This window comes from Podarcis tiliguerta, assembly GCF_965153285.1.
Source record: "Podarcis tiliguerta genome assembly, chromosome: 5".
Classification (NCBI taxonomy): domain Eukaryota; kingdom Metazoa; phylum Chordata; class Lepidosauria; order Squamata; family Lacertidae; genus Podarcis; species Podarcis tiliguerta.
This window is the reverse complement of record NC_139538.1, coordinates 89,739,995-89,761,554: the sequence shown is the minus strand read 5'-3', so window position 1 is coordinate 89,761,554 and position 21,560 is coordinate 89,739,995. Positions and strand designations below refer to the sequence as shown.

The 21,560-nt window shown below is 44.2% G+C and overlaps 2 protein-coding genes and 1 long non-coding RNA gene across 6 annotated transcripts in view; 2 read left to right on the top strand and 1 right to left on the bottom strand.

The window, feature by feature from the left end:
* NSD2 (nuclear receptor binding SET domain protein 2) overlaps nt 1-11,708 on the top strand; it is a 74,453-nt gene extending 62,745 nt beyond the window's left edge. For 3 of the 4 annotated variants that reach the window (XM_083440709.1, XM_083440708.1, XM_083440710.1), the window contains 6 exons: nt 995-1,264; nt 2,273-2,389; nt 4,412-4,553; nt 5,156-5,262; nt 8,904-9,108; nt 10,685-11,708. In XM_083440709.1, the coding sequence (XP_083296835.1) occupies nt 995-1,264; nt 2,273-2,389; nt 4,412-4,553; nt 5,156-5,262; nt 8,904-9,108; nt 10,685-10,947 (1,104 nt within the window). In that variant the 3' untranslated portion in view covers nt 10,948-11,708. Of the gene's footprint in view, nt 1-994; nt 1,265-2,272; nt 2,390-4,411; nt 4,758-5,155; nt 5,263-8,903; nt 9,109-10,684 lie in introns of those variants that run through there. The other variant, XR_014511352.1, reaches the window with a different exon arrangement.
* A 503-nt stretch (nt 11,709-12,211) lies between these two features.
* Nucleotides 12,212-13,742, top strand: LOC310677776. Its single transcript, XR_014511438.1, has 3 exons — nt 12,212-12,778; nt 13,040-13,305; nt 13,679-13,742. It is a non-coding gene; the product is annotated as an uncharacterized lncRNA (long non-coding RNA).
* Nucleotides 13,743-15,443: 1,701 nt separating this feature from the next.
* The window catches only part of NELFA (negative elongation factor complex member A), a 28,625-nt gene continuing 22,508 nt past the window's right edge, over nt 15,444-21,560 (bottom strand). The window contains exons 10-11 of the mRNA XM_083440828.1: nt 19,527-19,626; nt 15,444-19,131 (exon numbers count right to left, since the gene is read on the bottom strand). Coding sequence (XP_083296954.1) covers nt 18,947-19,131; nt 19,527-19,626 — 285 coding nt within the window. The 3' untranslated portion in view covers nt 15,444-18,946. The remainder of the gene's footprint in view (nt 19,132-19,526; nt 19,627-21,560) is intronic.

Here is a 21,560-nt window from a genome sequence, read left to right as displayed (position 1 = left end):
ATTTTTATATGACTAGTTAATCTGTGAGTTTTAGGGTTGTTTACAGACCCAACTGAGGGCTCTTAATCTGTCCCTCACCTGGGACAAGGCCTCACCTTGCCTTGAATCAGTTTGTGTCTGAGGGATGCTAATGCTTAATTATGGTTTATTTGATCCATCTTGATTCAACATGCTATCTGGCATCCAAATGTAGGCAAGGATGGCTGCCTGCCCCTCAGGAACCATTGTCCTGAGTTGGGTGACATTAACTTCAGAAGCATCCACGCTGGTTCTAGTTGTAACTGTCACACCAAATTTGACAAAGTCACGTCAAACTGGGTTGGAAATATCTTCAGCGGCATACAAATCAGCACAGTTTGGACACTTAAAGCGAAGCCACGCCAAAGTCATGTTTCAGTCGGCCATCTTGATTCAAAATGGCACCAAGCATAAAGACTGCTGGTTCTCCCTCAAGGATCCTTGTGCTGAGCCAAGGGACAATATTTTCACAGGCATTGAATTGGTGTGTGTTGGAACTGTCAAGCCAAACTGGGAGACGGTATCGTCAGAGCTGGCCAAATTGGTGCAGGTTGGGTTCATTATGCCAGATTTGGCAGTGTACCGCCAAAAGGGGGCTATGATATCTTCAGATACATCTGGGCTGGCACCGTTTGAATCAGGCAAAGTCACATTTCAGACCTACAGGTTAATTTGAACTGGTAGTCAGCACCCCAACACCACTAAAAAGTGCTTCTCCCACCTCAGGAACACTCCTGCCAAGTTTGAAATTTAAACACCTTAGTCCTGTCACCCCAAAAATCAGGTAAAGTCATATTTCAGAGCGCCATCTTGATTGATGATTGCCTGAAATGGAATTGACTGCCGCTTCCGAGATTAGATTAGTTGGGGCGTGTGTGTTAAATTTTAGAGATTAAACGAGTTGGAATATAGATTGCCTTTTTGAGAAATAATAGCCAATAACTGCTTCATTGTTGTTTTTTAATATGTTATTCAGGTAAATAAGCCTTTTGGAAAAGTTCAGATTTACACTGCTGACATTTCTGAGATTCCCAAATGCAATTGCAAACCCTCTGATGAGAACCCCTGTGGTTTAGATTCAGAGTGTCTAAATCGGATGCTAATGTATGAATGCCACCCACAAGTATGTCCGGCCGGAGAGCGCTGCCAAAACCAGTGTTTTACCAAGCGCCAGTATCCTGAAACGAAGATCATCAAGACTGATGGCAAAGGATGGGGCTTGGTTGCAAAGAGAGACATTAAAAAGGTAGGTGTTCAATGAGCTGGGTCCATTCATGGGAGCATCTTGTGATGCTTCGCTTTGGAACAAGAAGAATTCTTCCCTGTACACGTAGCGTTGGGTTCTCTATTTTGCTTCCTCTAGGGCCACCTTCCCAAACTAGTGTCCCTCAGATATCTTGTACTCCATCATCCATGGGTTGACTTGAGTTGTGATACAGAACATCTAGGGGACACGAGGTCTAGAAAAGATTATCTAAGAGCATCAGTGGTTGCCATAGGCCTCAAAATGGGCTTTTTCTGTGGTAACTCCGTTTATGGAATGCTCTCTCCAGGGAGGTTCATCTGGTGCCATTAAACACCTTTAGGAGCCTGGTGAAAACATTCCTCTTCAACCAGGCCTGCGACTGGTTTTTAATGTGTTTGGGGCAGGGGAGTAAATTGGTTTGGTTTGTTCTTGTTTTTTTCTTATGTATTGTGTTTGTATCTTGTATTTTTTATAAATCAATAAAATGAAATATATGGGAGCAAAAATGGGGTAAGGAAAGAGAATGGGGGATAAAAAGGGAGATGAGATGGAATAGACAAGGTATGGATAAGACTCATTAGATTTATTTATTTTTTAATCTCCCTTCTTCAAAAAGACCATACATGATTTTGTTTTTTTCTGTTAAGTTTTATGCTGTACTTTACATTTTGGTTTTGTACGATTCTTATTTTGATACGTTATGTATTATTGGATGGCATGCTGTTAATAAATACAGTGGTACCTCTAGATACGAACGGCATCCGTTCTGGAGCCCCGTTCGCATCTAGAAGCTAACATAACTAGCGACGGCACGTCTGCGCACACACAGAGCACTTTTCGTCACTTATGCGTGTGACGTCATTTTGAGCGTCTGCGCAAGCGGCAAAACCCGGAAGTAACACGCTCCCTTACTTACGGGTTGCCACGGAGCACAACTCGAACGCGCTCAACTCGAAGCGTATTCAACCCGAGGTATGACTGTAATAAATAAAATTATCTATTCCTCAGGGTGAGTTTGTGAATGAGTACGTTGGTGAGTTAATTGATGAAGAGGAATGCATGGCAAGAATCAAGTTTGCTCAGGAAAACGATATCACCCACTTTTATATGCTTACTATTGATAAGGTATAGTATTTTAAAATGATTTGAATCTCATGGTTGACCTAGATAAAAGAAAAAACACAACTACCGTAAACCATTGTGATCAGTGCCAGCTTGGCCATTTGTCAAAAGCTGCCTCGGGGTGCTTGTGAAACAGGAGTTTGTTGTGGAATTGGTGCTGCTCTTGTATACAAGCTATTCTCAAGGGGGATTTTTTCCTTATTTTCCTTATGTATTTTGTGTTTTTTTAGTATTGCAATTTTATGTTTTTTTAAAAAATACTGAATTTCCATTTTTACACTCCAATAAAAACCACATTAAAACATTCCAAATTATAATAGAGTTTTAAAAAGCCAAATACCAATGCCAAATCATATGACTTTTGGGTGTTATCCCATGCTCTGAAGTTCGGGGAACTCCCGTGGAATTTTATGTTGTTAACTGCCCTGAGATCTATGGATGCAAGGCAGTATACTACAGTGGTGCCTCTGGTTACAAACTTAATTCGTTCCCGAGGTCCGTTCTTAACCTGAAACTGTTCTTAACCTGACGTACCACTTTAGCTAATGGGGCCTCCCGCTGCCGCATAATTTCTCTTCTCATCCTGAGGTCAAATTCTTAACCTGAGGTACTACTTCCAGGTTAGCGGAGTCAGTAACCCGAGGTACCACTGTACTAATACGAATACTTTGGTCGTCACCTGAGCAGAACCTGCTGTTATGTGACTCCCAGCCCAAATGATATGAGTGTGTCTATTGCAGCCAGTTGCTTCAGGCTCCCTTGTCCAGAGCACCGCTGAAGTAGCGGCTTACATGAGGGTGTCAAGCTGTTTTGTAGGGGTGCCTGCCTCTTAGGCTACAGCAGGGGTCAGCAAACTTTCAGCAGGGGGCCGGTCCACTGTCCCTCAGACCTTGTGGGGGGCCGGACTCTTTGAGGGGTGCGGGTGAACAAATTCCTATGCCCCACAAATAACCCAGAGATGCATTTTAAACAAAAGCACACATTCTACTCATGTAAAAACACGCCTATTCCTGGACCGTCCGTGGGCCGGATTGAGAAGGTGATTGGGCCAGATCCAGCCCCCGGGCCTTAGTTTGCCTACCCATGGACTACAGCAAAGCAGCATCTGAGCCACCTAGCAAAGGAGACTTTAAATGTCTACAGAGTAGATCTCCTAATATCCCCGATATTCTAGTATTTCCTTTAATACATGGGAACTAACACACACTATCATTATAATTCTTCCTGCCAAATTCTCCAGACCCTCCATCCCCAAGCAAAGCTGCATTTTCATCTCCTGCTCTGTATCATTTTGAACGTTGTAGTTTACAGGATTCAAAAACTATTAGTATACTGTTTTTACATTTATCTTTTAAGAATCTAATATTGAGTAAAGCTATGCCAATTTTAGGGACGTGGGTGGCGCTGTGGGTTAAACCACAGAGCCTAGAACTTGCCGATCAGAAGGTCGGTGGTTCGAATCCCCGTGACGGGGTGAGCTCCCGTTGCTCAGTCCCTGCTCCTGCCAACCTAGCAGTTCGAAAGCACCTCAAAGTGCAAGTAGATAAATAGTTACCACTCTGGCGGGAAGGTAAACGGCGTTTCCATGCGCTGCTCTGGTTCGCCAGAAGCAGCTTAGTCATGCTGGCCACATGACCTGGAAGCTGTACGCCGGCTCCCTCAGCCAATAAAGCGAGATGAGCACCGTAATCCCAGAGTTGGCCACGACTGGACCTAATGCTCAGGGGTCCCTTTACCCTTTACCTTTTACGCCGATTTTAGTTATGTGAAAGATACACAAATCAAGACTTCTTTTGAAAGATGCTTCCAGTGGTGCTGTTTCTGTCTCTTTTTATAATCTGGGAAGATTCAGCAAATGTAGTGCAGTTACAACTAGGGATACGTCGGGAGTTTGCCGGCCTATTTTAGCATTGTGTTGGCGTGTAGAGCTACAAGTTCAACTCGACATGTATGATTAGCTCTGCCGGAGCAACGCTTGCTTTGCCGTTAAACCAAATCCCGTCTGGTTCTATTCCCGACTTTTAGGACCGCATAATTGACGCCGGACCCAAAGGAAATTATTCCCGGTTTATGAACCACAGCTGCCAACCAAATTGTGAGACTCTGAAATGGACGGTACATGGCGACACTCGTGTAGGACTGTTTGCTGTGTGTAGTATCCCGGCAGGTACATACGAACGTTAGGACGGCAGAATCGTTTTCCGCAGCTCAGAGCCTTGTGTAAAAAGTGTACTCTGTAGTGTTCACAGGCTTCTTAATTTACTCCAGTGCCGGGACCAGTTCCGCATGTGTGGTGGACCTGCCTCGGTCACCAGAAGTGCACAGGGGATCCTTCTTCCCACAGCAGATCAAGCTTTGCTTTGGAACCGACGTAAATCACTTGCATGCCTTTTGATCTCCCCTCTCTCTCTGAATAGAACTTCTACAGCATACAAAATATTTCCTTTGAAATCAGTCAGTGTTTCCCAGAAAGCGAGATGAAAAACTAAGATCTTTTTAGCTGTACGATCACAACTTTCCTAAAATGTAAGGATGTGAAACTTGAAAATGTCACGAACAGGAGAAACAGGCAAGAGAAGAAAGAATAGGTTGAAATACAATGTTAAAATCCTAATAACCATCGCATGGTTGTTCTTGCTTTTGTTTATCTTCCGTTCCCCTTTCCGTCTCTTATACTGTAGTTGCTCCTATATTGCCATGGGAGGGGGGTTTCCAGTGGAAAAGGTGTGACGTTGCAGTGAAAAATCTATTTTGTTTTTTCTTACTCAGGGACAGAATTGACTTTTAATTACAATCTTGACTGTCTGGGCAATGAAAAAACAGTGTGTAAATGCGGTGCTCCAAATTGTAGTGGCTTTCTTGGAGACAGACCAAAGGTATGTATTATTTGTTATTATTTTGTTTTGTTGTTGTTAAATACCGTATTTTTCGCTCTATAAGACGCACCTAGTTTTTGGAGGAGGAAAACAAGGGAAAAAAATATTCTGAATCTCAGAAGCCAGAACAGCAAGAGGGATCGCTGCGCAGCGAAAGCAGCGATCCCTCTTGCTGTTCTGGCTTCTGGTATAGCTGTGCAGCCTGCATTCGCTCCATAAGACGCACACACATTTCCCCTTACTTATTAGGAGGGGAAAAGTAAGTCTTATAGAGCAAAAAATACGGTATATACGCTGCCCTTCATACGAAGATCACAGGGCAGTTTACAACATGCAGAGTGAATAAAGAATACAATGCATTCATGTTTTCACTTAGTTTCTATTTCACCCACCCCAAGTTCTTAGGGTGACATATATGATATGTGGAAATTGGTGCTCAGTTACGGCCAACACTCCTTACCCGAGTTCTTCTTAAGAAGCTAGGTTCCCTGGTCAGTGAAAATAAAAGAGAGGCCAACCAGGCAAAACCCAAAGCAAAGCAGGCTGTTAAGCCTTTTATCGTTTATTTGTCACAACAAAGATTTGACCTCTCTAAAGGCAATGAGAATCCCAAGACAGGCTGTTCTGTCTGTTAAAGGTTTACACTTGGTGTGAAACAGCAAGAAGTCCCACCCACGAAAATGGGTAATCGAAGATGCGCCACCAAATTAGGACGGTTTACTGTGGGTCAGGGAGGTCCAGTTATAATGTGTCAATCACAGCATCTGGAATTGGCAAGTCTTGGAGCTTTTCAGACAGAATTTACATCTGGTGACATTGCGTACAGGCGACATTTAGAGCAGTCGACATGATTGGTACGTACTAGACAGCAGATAGTTTGGGCAAACATAGCCATACAACGTCGAAGGGACTCCACCCAAATGCTTCTCCTGGAAGCTGCAGTCTGCAATGACTCTCTCTCAGGGTGGATTTGATTTAAATCACTAGTTAATAAGACTTGGTTTAAATTTTAAAATTTTTTTTACAGAAAGACTCATTCTTAATATTTACAACCAGAGGAAGGTTTCATTTTTGGAAGAATACATTTTCAGAGTAGTTTTTACAGTTATATCAAAAATTGCTGATTTGGTTATACGATTAGAAATACATAGACAGATAATTCTGAAACTATTGTGAGGTTTAATAAGTTAACTGTTTATATTTGGACAACTTTTTGCGGTACTTCATTGGAAGGAGAAAAATAATCATTTCCTTCATAGCAATTTAAACAATTTATTTAACTAAAGCAATAATGTTGTAGCATATGTATCCGTGTTTGTTAACTGATGTGGTTAAACTTTTTTTGTGGGGGGTTTTTTTAAACAAAAAACTTAAGACTGAGTTTTAGCACACATGCAAAACTGAAAACAAATCCTTATTTCCTGATGAATAGCCTCTGGACTATAATGTAACTTAAATAGAAAACTTATCTTTAGAAATACTTTTCCTCCAAAAGCATTTTTAAAACCCGATTTAACTCCATTTTTTTAAAAAAATAAAAATCATTGATTTTTATCCACTCAGCTCTCCTTCCATGAGTGAGCTTATGATAGGTGGCAGTTGCATTTTCTAAGTCCAAGCTGCTTAGAGAAGGTGGGGAATCTTCAGCCCCCCTCATGGACACTCTGTCACATGCCAGTGGTGGGCAGGGCAAAAGGAGCGTCTCCACCCCCATCGTTCTGCCCGGACACAGAGGTCCAGTGCCGAAGGCCTTCTGGCGGTTCCCTCGCTGCAAGAAGCCAAGTTACAGGCAACCAGGCACAGGGCCTTCTTGGTAGTGGCACCCGCCCTGTGGAACGCCCTCCCACCAGATGTCAAAGAGAAGAGCTACCACCAGACTTTTAGAAGACATCTGAAGGCAGCCCTGTTTAGGGAAGTTTTTAATGTTTAACAGACCACTGTATTTTAATACTTTGTTGGAAGCCGCCCAGGGTGGCTGGGGAGACCCAGCCAGATGGGCGGGGTATAAATAATATATTGTGTCTTTGCCCAGCCAGATGGGCGGGGTATAAATAATAAATAATAATAATAATAATTATTATTATTATTATTATTATTATTATTATTATTATTATTATTAAAAGGGGGCAGGCAAGCAAAATGTATTCCCAAACAGTTCAAGAACGTAGCCTGTCTGGCTGGGCAAAGACACTTAAGGAGGTCGCAGAGCAGGGCTCAGGGGGGACTGGGCTGCAGAGAGCATGAAACTCAGCACAGAGTGGCCTGCATTTGGGCCCCTGGGCCTGAGAGTCCCCATCCTGGGCTGAGCACTTTATATGCCATCAGATTTAGCAGTTACCTTGAAGGTCTGGTCTTGTAAATTCATTCCAGCCTATTCACGGCCAAAGGCAAGCTGCCACATTTCCCGCAAAATTCAGAATGCCCTGCGCTGATCACGTTGCCACATTTGCCCACCTCAGTCGCAGGACCCTATCTGTATTTAGCCTCCAGTTCAAGAAAATAATATGAGCCTGCTGGACTGGACCAGTAGCCCACCTAAACGCTTATTGGAAAGCCTAGAAGCTGGACAGGAGCCCCCTGCCCACCTGAGATGCCCAACAGCTGCCATTCAAAAGCATACTACCTCCAACGTGGATCTGGAACAGAAGCATCATGGCTGGTAGCTGCTAGTAGCCCTTTCCTCCATGAATTTGTCTAATCCTCTTTTGAAGCCATCCAAGTTGGTGGCCATCACTGGCTCCCACGAGAGCACATGCCAGTCTTCCAATATTTTTCGCCCTATAGGACGCACTTTTCCCCCTCCAAAAATGAAGGGGAAATGTGTGTGCATCCTATGGGGCGAATGCAGGCTTTTGCTGAAGCCTGAAGAGCGAGAGGGGCCAGTGCGCACCGACCCCTCTCGCTCTCCAGGCTTCAGGAGAGCCCCACCGCCAGCCCCACAAACTCGGGGGACAGCGGGAGGCGCAGCGTGCCTTTCCCGCTGTCCCCCAACTTGGTTAGAAGGCTGGCGGGGGGGGAGAAGCCCGCTCATCCCCGTCGCCAGCCCCGCAATCTCGGGGGACAGCGGGAGAGGCACAGCGCGCCTTTCCCGCTGTCCCCCAACTTGGTTAGAAGGCTGGCGGAGGGCTTCCCCCTCCTCCAGCCCCGCAAGCTCCCAGAGCGAGGCCAAAGCTGCACGCAGCTTCGGCATGGCTCTGGGGGAGGGGGAATAATTTCCCCCCCTTTATATCTCCCCCCCCCCCAAATCTAGGTGCGTCCTATAGGGCAAAAAATACGGTAGCTTTGCCAGAGGTCCGTGAGTTCAAGTGTTGCAAGAGACAAGAGAAAAACTTCACTGTGGCCACTTCCTCCATGCATTATTTTATATACTTCTGCTAAGTCACTTCTTCCTCATCTAGTTTGTCAAACGCTGCTCAGAAATATAAAATATTTGAGAAAAGTGGCTGAACTGCTAGAGCGGTCCAGTGTTTAGCGGCTCTGGTTTGAGTCCAGCAACCTACTCCCTCCTTCTGGGGTTTCCTTTTTGCTCCAGATTTTTGCAGGCAGGTGTTTGAGGCTTGCGAGTATTGATTTCTGCAATTTCTCTTGGGAAGCTGTAACTCTGCAATGAACTGTTTGCTGCTGCTTCTTTTTTTTAAAAGAATTCATCCTCTAATGCTTCGGAGGAGAAAGGCAAGAAAACCAAAAGAAGAGCAAGGAGACGCAAAACAAAGAACGAAGCGAGGAAAAAATCTGAGGATTACTGCTTCCGTTGTGGTGATGGAGGCCAACTTGTATTATGCGACCGAAAATCTTGTACCAAGGCTTATCATCTCTCATGCCTTGATTTGGTGAAACGCCCTTTTGGTGAGTAAAAGTGAAGGCATGACTTTATGGCCTGCTCCCCCTTGTCTTGCTTTTGAAAAGGACAAGGGGAACCTTAAGCAGCGTTTACTTTCACCTTCTTTTAAAACTGGCTTCTTCAACCACTACCCACCCTAGTCTGGACTTTTATCGCAAACTCTGGTTGGTTTGAACAAGACACCTTCGTAACATGTCGTTTGGAGTTGCTTGTATGGAAGCTGGCCAGAGTTTGTGAGCCAGCCATGAACTCTGACCTGGGTAATGCAAACAAGCTGACAACAAGGGGAACAGGGTGGTGCTGAAGTCCTTCTTCCAGGAAGATGAAGCGGGGAGAGCATGGGAGTCCAGGGCTCATGCCCTGTTGATACATGGCTTGCATAGGTGACCCAAATTTCATGCGGGTGGTAAAAAGGTAAAGGTACCCCTGCCCGTACGGGCCAGTCTTGACAGACTCTAGGGTTGTGCGCCCATCTCACTCAAGAGGCTGGGGGCCAGCGCTGTCCAGAGACACTTCCGGGTCACGTGGCCAGCGTGACATCGCTGCTCTGGCGAGCCAGAGCCGCACACGGAAACGCCGTTTACCTTCCCGCTAGTAAGCGGTCCCTATTTATCTACTTGCCCCCGGGGGTGCTTTCGAACTGCTAGGTTGGCAGGCGCTGGGACCGAGCAACGGGAGCGCACCCCGCTGCAGGGATTCGAACTGCCGACCTTTTGATCGGCAAGCCCTAGGCGCTGAGGCTTTTACCCACAGCGCCACCCGCGTCCCATGCGGGTGGTGAGGGAGATTAAAAACAGAAAAAGGGTGGCAGAAAGAGAGGGAGAAAATGGACCTGTGGCCCCTGGCATACCTACCCCCCCCCCCAAAGGAGTGCTCCACCATGGCACTGAAATTGTGTGTCCAGGATCAAGTGAATTCCTAGAAATCATAGCCCAACCATCTTTTTGCCATTACCTTTTAGGAAGTCTGAGTAGATACTATCTGCCCATGCTTTGGTTTAACACATGTACAGTGGTACCTCGGGTTAAGTACTGAATTCGTTCCGGAGGTCCGTTCTTAACCTGAAACTATTCTTAACCTGAAGCACCACTTTAGCTAAGGGGGCCTCCCGCTGCTGCTGCGCCGCTGGAGCCCGATTTCTGTTCTCATCCTGAAGCAAAGTTCTTAACCTGAAGCACTATTTCTGGGTTAGCGGAGTCTGTAACCTGAAGCATACGTAACCTGAGGTACCACTGTATATGAATGAGAGGGGGGAGGGTTCTTTAGTGACTGCCTTACAAGCTCAGAACTTGGTTCCACAACTTTTTAATCCGCAGTAGTACTTCGGGTTACAAACACTTCAGGTTGCACACTCCACTAACCCGGAAATAGTACTTTGCCCCAGGATGAGAATGGAAATCACATGTCAGCGGGAGGCCCCATTAGCAAAAGCGCACATCAGGTTAAGAACGGACCTCCGGAACAAATTAAGTTCGTAAGCCAAGGTAATTGTAATTGGCACTGCCGAGATTATTTGAAACAAGAATGTTCCCTTAATGCAGCTATTTCTGAATTGACTCTGTACCCTTTTTCTGCTGGCAGGAAAATGGGAGTGCCCTTGGCACCACTGTGATGTCTGTGGCAAGCCTTCTGTCTCCTTCTGCCACTTCTGCCCAAACTCTTTTTGCAAGAACCATCAAGACGAGACAGTGCTTGATTCTAACTTAACTGGACAGTTGTTCTGCTCGGATCACATTGGGGAGAATTTTGCTGAAAAGAAGGCGAAGAGACCCCTTAGGAAACTGGCCACGCTGAAGTGCAAACGAAGGCAAAGAAACAAATGGAAGAGGAAGGAATGTAAATAATGACGAACTGCAGTTCCTGCTGCCAACGCTGTCTTGTAGATAAGTTGTGAATAGGGTCAGGGAAGGACACGTCTTTTACATATATTCTGCAGGAATTGGGTTTGGGGCAGATCATTTTTAATCCACTGAGCCAACTGCAGCAGTATGTTCTGTTGCTTCTGCACTGATCATGAACTGTGGCCTGCAACGTTCAGCCACTTTCAGGACAAACCAGGTTTACTCTTCAGCAATAATGACAACACTTGAACTGTTAGGAGTGAAAAACCAATTCATTCCAGAATTTCCTAGTTGGAGGTGTGTTAATTTCCAACCAATTAAGGCGTATATGCATAGCTTTTTGAAATAGTAGTCACCACCCAGCGTTTAAATAGTGCTTAAGAAAGACATGATTAGCCTTTAAAGCAAAATGTTGTGCGTAGAGCTGCCTATATAACCTGCATTAAGTGAGGCTATATGGACGTCGTACAGTTTAGAGGCACAGAGCTCAGTATAACCATATGCATTGAGCTTTGTCCAGAAGGATGTCTGGTTTGCTTTGGATTTTATTTTTGTTTTATTGTAATATTCTGCCAAGGAACAAGAACGTGATGGAAACAGGCAGCATACCACAACAAAAGCTTTGAAAGAAAGAACTGTCTCCTGTTGAGTTTCAAAGAAGGAAAATTATACCGTGACCTAAGTCCACATTTAAATTGATATTAAAATCTATGCCCATTTTTTTTAGATTGTATTTGCATAATAAAAGCCTTTAAAAAACCAAACTAATGCTCATTTACTCTTCTTTTTAAAAGCCATGAATGTCTTCAGCAGCTAAATAGTGGTTTTTTTGTATCAAGGTGATAATGAAAAAGAAGTTGTTAACCAGCAGCTTCTAAAATAATGCGGGTGGTATTCAAAAAAGTTTTACTCAAGTAGACCGACTGAAATTAATGGACCTAACTTAGAATAGACACTCTTGAAATTAATGAACATGGCTGAGTAAAACTCAAAAGAACCCAAAGAATAAATCTAGGGTGTTATGTGAGTGTGGCATTGCAGTTATACAGTTGCCCTGTGACATGAGTGATTTTATTTTCTGTTTCTTAATTAGTGTTTCTAAATTTTGTTACCAACAGTCCTTCAGCAGATGCAAAGTTACACAGACAGTTGGGTTCCTTTCCTATTAACTTTTTGACAGTTTGAATGTTGAATTCTAAAGTGAGAAAAATATCTAGTCTGCCATCTTTAAAAAACTGGACATTTTAAAGTTTAAAACAAGTGAGGCCATTTCATGTTCATGGAATGAGCAGCCTTGTACTGAAAGGAATGAAGTTGACAGCCCATCTTGGTTCATGCCATTTGTAAACAGTGTCATAGTTTTCCCAAATCAGCGTCGTTGGGAACCATTTCTTTAATGAAACTCTATGATTCTTCCAGCAGTCAGCCATATGAATCTACTGGCAATTTTAACACCAGACGTTTGACTGTCTCAGAGCATTGTACTCCAGTTTCAAGCTGCCACAATTTGACATAACCCTAAATTGGCACAATTGGAATTTGCGGCTACCAGAGCTGTCTTGTCATGAACCAATAAATCTCTTGGTATTCTTTTACCAAGATCTTGAGAAATACAGAATGTTACACTGGGCATACCGTGAAGGTCCATTTTCTGCAGGGAATGGAGGAGAACCTCTAATGGTTTGTCCTGCTTGCCTGACTAATATGCAAAGTGGATGTCACTAACCTCATGTGAAAGGCTGGCCTTCCTTCCGATGCAGTTACACCAGCTGAAAAGAAAACCAGTTAAGCAGCAACTACTAACACAAGCACAGAGAGGTCTGAGTAAAATACCGTATTTTTCACTCTATAAGACGCACCAGACCACAAGACGCACCTGGTTTTTGGAGGAGGAAAACAAGAAAAAAAATATTCTGAATCTCAGAAGCCAGAACAACAAGAGGGATCGCTGCGCAGTGAAAGCAGCAATCCCTCTTGCTGTTCTGGCTTCTGGGATAGCTGCGCAGCCTGCATTCGCTCCATAAGACGCACACACATTTCCCCTTACTTTTTAGGAGGGGAAAAGTGAGTCTTGTAGAGCAAAAAATATGGCAAGTGCCAATTAAACAAGATGGAACCACCGCTAACATGAATATGAGCAGTAGCAATACTGTGTACCATTGACTCAAAACAGACCAAGTTGAAAAAGAGAACCATTAGATACTTTGCACATGTCATCTGTGTAAAACCTAATTAAATGTTAAGAATAACTGCTGTTAAGAATTTTAAGAAAATACTACTCCAATACACTACAGGCCACAATTAAAAACCAATGGGAGCAGAACATAGGAGTTGGTTTAAACCATACCCAGTGGTCTAAAGGTAAAGGTACCCCTGTCCGTACGGGCCAGTCGTGTCCGACTCTAGGGTTACGTGCTCGTCTCGCTTTATAGGCCGTGAGCCGGCGCCATCCGAAGACACTTCCTGGTCACGTGGCCAGCGTGACGAAGCTGCTCTGGCGAGCCAGCACCAGCGCAGCACACGGAAACTCCGTTTACCTTCCCGCTATAAAGCGGTACCTATCTATCTACTTGCACTTAGGGGTGCTTTCGAACTGCTAGGTGGGCAGGAGCTGGGACCGAGCAACGGGAGCTCACCCCGCCGCGGGGATTCGAACCGCCAACCATACGATCAGCAAGTCCTAGGCACTGAGGTTTTACCCACAGCGCCACCCGCGTCCCTTTGTGGTCTAGAGACTAGGGTCTAAATCACCATTCAAATCCATCTCGGCCAAAAGAACTCACCCTAAAACTTATATACCGTATTTTTCGTTCTATAAGACGCACCAGACCACAAGAAAAGTTTTTGGAGGAGGAAAACAAGAAAAAAAATATTCTGAATCTCAGAAGCCAGAACAGCATGAGGGATCGCTGTGCAGTGAAAGCAGCAATCCCTCTTGCTGTTCTGGCTTCTGGGATAGCTGTGCAGCCTGCATTCGCTCCATAAGACGCATACACATTTCCCCTTACTTTTTAGGAGGGAAAAAGCAAGTGTTATTGAGCAAAAAATACGGTATAGATGATACATAACACCATGGAAGCTGGCACAGATACACCCAGAAACTTCATCTAAATGCTGGAGAGATTGAAACGCAATAGGCACATAACATAACTCCACATGTGGGAATGGCCCCAAATCCAATCCTTCTGGATATTGGTGCTGCAGGAAATTTCCAAAATAACAAAACAGACAATAGAAGCCACTCCAGAACTTACCCGATTAAATATCTTCCAGGACAACAACACATGTACAGTACAAGGAACTCGTAAGTCACTCTTGGCAGCTAGAAATATCATAACTAGACGCTGGAAGGACCTATCGGGAGTGAACACTGGTACCAAAACGTATGAGAAACCGCTGTACAGTGGTACCTCGGGTTAAGAACTTAATTCGTTCTGGAGGTCCGTTCTTAACCTGAAACTGTTCTTAACCAGAAGCACCACTTTAGCTAATGGGGCCTCCTGCTACCGCCACCACGCAATTTCTGTTCTTATCCTGAAGCAAAGTTCTTAACCCGAGGTACTATTTCTGGGTTAGAGGAGTCTGTAACCTGAAGCATATGTAACCTGAGGTACCACTGTACTAGAAAAGTTAACCAACAAACTCAAACTAGCACGGGGACAAGCTACAGAGGATGCCTTCACCCCAGTGGTAAAGGGAAAGGGACCCCTGACCATTAGGTCCAGTCATGGCTGACTCTGGGGTTGCGACGCTCATCTCGCTTTATTGGCCGAGGGAGCCGGCGTACAGCTTCCGGGTCATGTGACCAGCATGACTAAGCCACTTCTGGCGAACCAGAGCAGCGCGCGGAAACACCGTTTACCTTCCCGCTGGAGTGGTACCTATTTATCTACTTGTACTGTGTGCTTTCGAACTGCTAGGTTGGCAGGAGCAGGGACTGAGCAACGGGAGCTCACCCCATCTCAGGATTTGAACTGCCGACCTTCTGATTGGCAAGTCCTAGGGTCTGTGGTTTAACCCACAGCGCCACCCGCGTCCCTCACCCCAGTGAGGGTCCCCTTTATTACACATGCAGGACAATGACCCCCCCCCCCACAACAGCATAAAAATCAATATGGCTAACCTGACCCAACAACCCTCACACAAATAAGACACAGCGCAATCGACTAAACACAACCAACCAAGCTCGGGAACCCCAACTTCTCACAATATCAATAAAAAATACACAAAGGACCCACCCCGTGATGCTGACAACACCCCCCCTCTAAAGAATAGGCAATAGAACAAAAGAACAATACCCCCATCTCCCCCTCCCCTTCCCCCAATTGTAAGATATCTATGACAAAAATGTCTCAACAAATGTAAACCGTGAAAAAGGCTACAAATTGAAAGTGGAGACAACAAAGCAAACAGGTACAGGGAGCAGTGTAACACAAAGAACCCAATAGAAACAAATTAGAAAGAATAGCTGCACATTATCATGCTACAAGAAGGAAAGATTATTAGAAAAATCTGAACTTTATTATACATACTATATTATGCTGAAAATATGTACCCAAGGACATGAGGTTTTGAATTTACATCTGTACAAACACAAAATAGATTAGAAAACATGCAACATTTTACAAAACATTGCTTGTTATAAAGGTACCAGTTTCCCAGAGGGCTCCGACTTAAAACTTTTGCCTGGTCTTAATACATTTCTCCGATGTCAGATTTTGCTGTGAAAATGCAATTCCAAGCTACAGTATCAAAGTACCTTCGATAAGTTTGGCAAGTGTCACTTCAACATGATCCGTGGGGGAAAGAGTTGTGTGGTTACCAAAGGCAAGAGCCAAAGCTGAATTTTGCAAAGTGCAGTTAACCTTTTAGGGTTAAGGTCTGCATTAAAGCTTTGTCAATGGAACCGGTGGCCTTCAATTGTTCTTGATAACCGGGCAAAAAGAAACTGAAATTTTGTGACAGCCGTTCGCGTCTGGCTTCTTTCATCACTCAGACTGAAGATCCAGGATGGATGAGCAGAACGATCTTGCCAGTGATGAAAGGAGTGGCCTCTTTGTCTTGCTATGTCTGGCAGCGGTGATCTTCGTTGCATCACAACTGGGTCGCACATTTTAGATTGTATTCGCCTGTTGTCGATCTCCCCCTTTGAAGAGACTTAGCAATTTCTCTCCCTAATGAGAGGGTTCATATATTATTTTGAAACCGGCAAGAAGTCCTCCCACGTTAATGATGGGTGGCAAAAAAGAAGTGGGAATGGTTATCACATGTAAAAAGCATGTTCTCGAGACCCTCTGGAGACACCCCTGCCTTCAAATTGTAACATGTCTTGGCTTCTTCCTACCACGAAACAAGCTGTTCAGCTTTGGCTACGCATGTCAACAGGTTACAAAAGATGGGAGGTTTCATGCAAAAAATCTCTTTACAGAGCATATTGCCTCTTAAGCACCTCAACCAGTGATGTTTACCATCCGTAGGTTCAGTTCTAGCTTCCTTCCTGCAAATTTAAACATCAGCAGACCCCCCCCCCCCAGTAAGCATTTTTGTACCCACTAAATGAACTAAACATCAAAAAAGGGAATGCAAATTTCCGTTTGCCAAGATGTGTGGCATACTGTGGCTAATACAATATGCGATCGTGTTGAAACTAGTGTGTGCTTTGGTTACTGTTATTCATTGTCTGCCCTGGCAAGCACATCTGTATTTCAAACATCTGTACTGTTATTTCCAAAATATTCTCAGACATTCAAATGCTTTCTTTATCCTCACTTCTAGAACTGTCTGATCACATGCTCAGTGTTTAATTATCGTGGCATGCAGAACTTTTGATCCATTGGTTTATATCATTTTAATCTTTACAAGATTAAACCTGCAACTTGTAGCTTATGTTTTAAACAACATTTCCATCTGAATAATTTGCCATTAACATTCATGCCATACTCAAAACTGACCAAAAAAAAAGGAACAAGATAAACATGTCAAAATAATTAACATTTTAAAAACAATCACATCGTTTTTGTGATAGCTGCTAAACTTTAAAAAAAAATCTTATGTCCTAAACACTTGGCCTTCCTATCATAGCTGAAATTTAGATGTGAGAGAACTAAAATAGAGCTCAGGTCTCTTACATCTTGCCAGCTGCCATTTTAAAATGCTCAACATACTAACCTTTTTGTAGCTTCTAATTTCAAAAATATAAAATCTATAAAAGATTCTGAATTAAAGGCTAGCCAAACTGATAGTTATGTTTTGGGTTTTTTCTGTGAAACCAAAACAAATGGCCCCCAAAAAACCCACCATCCTGTTTTTAATCCGTATTACTTCGTAGTCTAGCTTTAGCTGTTTACAAAATTAAATAAATATCTGACCTTTCTGAAACCTGACATTTGCTACTGATCCCTAATAATCGTTTGGCTGAGGAGCAATTTTTTTTCTCCCAGAACAAAGGTTTATTCTGTTGTCAATACTCATTCCCACCTCCAAGTTCGGGGCAAGTAACGTCAAACCAAAGACCACTGAGACACAGCTTGGTTACATCAGGATATAATGTAAAATAAGACCTTGTCTCTTTTCCTAGCTTTAGATTCTCTTAAGTGGATTCTCTGATCAGGTGCAGTTTGATAAATGCCAATATAAGCCTGGCTTAAATGTTAGCATCTAGTTTGCTCCAATTTAAAGCCCGGGCTGACACAAAGCTCTCTTGTATCTTGCATTGGGACTGATCTGTGCCTCTCTTCGACATCAGCTTTATTAATTCTTAAAAAAACTGTACCCACCATTTCTTGTGTTGTAAGATTCCTTCTCTATTATCGTCCAAGCATAAACTGTTGAAATGATCAAGTTCCGAAAGCACAGCAGTTAGGACACTGCTCCGAAAGCAGTCTCCTCCATTTCTCTCTCTGAGAAGAGTCTTTTGCAACAGGACTGCTGCTAAAAGGTGCTCTCCGGTCTCGCGAAGCTGCAGGTAACGTCCGTGTGGATGGGGGTTAAAATTCCGAAGGATGCCATTCCTTGATAAATCCATCTTCAGCAACGGTAGCTAAATTAACCCTGGAAAAATCAGGGGCGAGCCAGCAAATTGCCAATATGACTCGTATTTAACACATTCCAACATGGACACAGGCGTGCTGTTCCAAAGTAACTTCATGCCATGACATTCACAGACACTGTTTCAAAGGCCAGTCTTTGGTAGATTCAAAAGGTACCAGCTGGGCAAAAAAAAAAGCGGGAGGGAAGAAGGGCTGGTTCCAACATAAAAACAACGTGCTTCAATTTTTCAGAACTTAGTTAAGTGACCTTGAAGCTTAGCTGAACCTTTAAAGAGGGCAAATCAAGAGTCCTGCATTTCCACACAGAAGAAATTAGGTGCCATCCAGACCAAAACAAACCCCTTAACCTTTTGGTCTTTAGTGCTACTTTACATTTTTTAAAATGTATACATGTAAAAAAAAGGTAGCCCGTTTACAGGACAGATGCGTGTAAGTTGATGTATCTGCCATTACGCAGTCCTATGAATCGACTGTGCTGTTGGGCTTTACACAAGCAAACAAACAGCGTTACCCTTCATGTTTTCACAATCACTATTGGGGGGGGGGGGTTATCCAACACGTCCTAAGCCAAAGAAGAGAAATGCAGCCGTGCCCATTTTAAACGCAGAACCTAGAGTCAAGCTAGGCCTCGCTGCTGCAAAGAATGGTCTCAACTGGAAGGCAATTCCTCTCAAGACATTTGAACATAAATCTTTCTGCAAAAGGTAGAAGCATCTCAGCTCTTCAATCTGCTGCAGTCGCTGCACACGCACACGCACACACACCCGGGACTCTTAGACAAGAATAATAAAGACAAGCATTGCCGTTTTGCTCTTTTTCTTCCTGCTTCCGGAACTGATCGCCGCGAGTACAATGAGGCCTAAACGGGAATGTTGTTCTGCCTAGTCAACACACTATGTACAATGCTGGCTTATTCTATGGTCTGTTTGGTCTATACTTTATTACTGAATTGTTTAAGAAACGTTAGTTATTGGTTTGTATTTCTTCAGTCTGGTCCACTGGCCAGTGGCGTAGTTCATTTCAAAAACCGTGTCCACCAGCATCGTGGTGCTTCCTGTGCCGTCAGCCTTTGGCAGCAGTTCCGTGTGTTCGCTCAGTTTGATCTGAATTATGTCGCCCTGTTCTTGACAAGGGTTTTCTGTGGAAGCAACAAGAGACACACGTCACAGGCGGGAGCTTAGCAAACGGAAAACGGTTCAGGCCAGGAGCAATGCAAAAAACAAGATCTGCTCTGGTACACACCAGCAGCACCCTCATATACTTATTTTCCCTCCTGTGAAAAGTGTGTGCTGATATTCAGAAATAATTGCACCTATGACATTCAAGGATAGCTCTGTATCTCAATGCACACAGATCCCCTACTCCACCCCAAGAGGAAGGTCACTGCAATGCCTCTGGGATCATTAAGCAGCCTTTTGCATCCCGGGCCTCTGCGTAAGATGCCTTGCCAGTTATCCCTGATCCTGACAGCCACAATATCCAGGCACCTGGCTTTGATATTCAAGGCAAAGAAATACAGTTCGGAATACATGCCTCTGGATCCTGCCATGAACCCAAGGATGAGAGCCTTCTCTGGCCTCGTGACCTTGTTTGCTGTCTTGAACATTTCTTGTGCTGCATACATTTGTTCCTTCTGCAAGGAAGAGTCAGGAAGATTTTATTTCAGGAGAGGAAATGATCGGGAGAACAGAAAATAAGCATCCAGCCTCATTGTTTCTCAATTGGCAAATCCCCTATCTTGTCCTGGAACAGAAAAAGCATCAGCGCCCCTCGATAGAACCTCAGAGCTTTCATTCTAATCTAATTTTCATATAGTCAAGAGCGGTACATTGGCCAGAGCTCTTCATATTCTTGCAGCTGATATTCTCTGTGTGTGTGTCTTAAATCTACAACTATGTTCCAAGATAGAGGTACAGAGCAGCCCATCACTTGGGTATCTTTCTGGGGTTTTTTTGGCCAAGTACCCAAATAGAAAGGTAAATGAATGCAAAGCCCTCTGGGAGATACACGGAAGCCCCAACCATCAGCCAATTGTTGGGGTTTAAAGAGCAGAACAGGGCTCACCGAGAGCACCGAAAATCAGCTGAACTCCCTGGTGTAACCAAGGGGGCCTGGAGGAGTCAACCTGGATTCTAGCTGCTCCCCTCAGTGCTCTATGAATCCAAGCTGCTTCCTCTGGAGAGTACAAAGTGCCCCACTTCAAAATGTAGTTATTATTTTTCTGGGGGAAGACCCTTGAATCCAATCAGCTCTTTCTGTGGAAGGGAAAATCTCTGCTTTTTAAGAGCATGCCCCCTGCTCTAAAGAGACTTCAAAGGAGTTCCATGATCAGGGTTGCAGCATCTTTGATTGCACATCTTCAAAGGAGCTTGCTGCAGCCACCATTCAGCTGAAGGGCTGTCGCAGCAACCTCTCCTTCAAGCCCTTGGGCAGGTATCAATGACCTGAAGCCATTATGACATCTGGTAACTGACAGGTGAGCGGTCTTACCCACTTCTCAAAACTGGCTCATGGGCACGGGTGGAAGATGGGTTGTCACAACATAAAAACACAAAGGACGTAATAAAAATAAAAACTAGAACAGCCCAATAACCCCACCAACACATTTCAAAGACCTTGTTAAAGAAGAAGGTTTTTGCCTGGCGTCTAAAGGTGTATAATGAAGGTGCCACCTGAACTTCCTTAGTGGGCCATAAGTTGTACAGGCAGGGCACACATCAGTTCTCATCAGTATTGAGGTCTATTTGTAATCAAAGCAAATCCTGAAAGCATTCTTAAAGAGCTACAAGGTAGGGCTGCCATATATTTGGATTTTCCCAGACATTGCCAGGATTTCAAAGGCAGAATTGACATGGGGGGGGGGTGGATTTCCGAAAGGCGGTGCTTTGCCCTGGATCTTAGGCAAGTCAATTGAAAAATCAACAACTTTATGGAATGGCATTTGAAAGATGAGGAAGTGAAATCAGTAATGATACACTGGGCAAAAGACTTTGGATATAATATACAGCTTGAAAGGTTGTGGAATGAAAGGATAAAATTTACAGCCTGTAATGCTTTGAAAGAGAATATGATGAAAATGATGTATAGATGGTATATTACACCAGTGAAATTAGCTAAAATGTATAAGACAAATAATAAATGTTGGAAATGTATAGAAAAAGAAGGAACATTTTATCACACGTGGTGGGAATGTAAAAAAGTAAAGAACTTCTGGGAAATGATATATACCGTATTTTTCGCTCTATAGGACGCACTGGACCATAGGACGCACCGGACCATAGGAGGGGGAGAACAGGGGGGGGGAATTTTTATTCTTGTTCTCCCCCTCTAAAACAAGGTGCGTTCAAGGTGCATTCACCTGAGCTTGTGGGGCTGGTGGGGGGGGGGGGGAAGTGCTGCTTTCCCCCACCGCCAGCCTCAAAGATCCCTGAAGCCTTTGGATCGCAGCCATCCCCAAGCTAGAGCAGCGAGACGGAGCCCTCCGTCTCGCTGTTCTGGCTTGGGAACAGCCTTCCTTTACGCACAGCCATCCCCAAGCTAGAGCATCGAGACGGAGCCCTCCGTCTC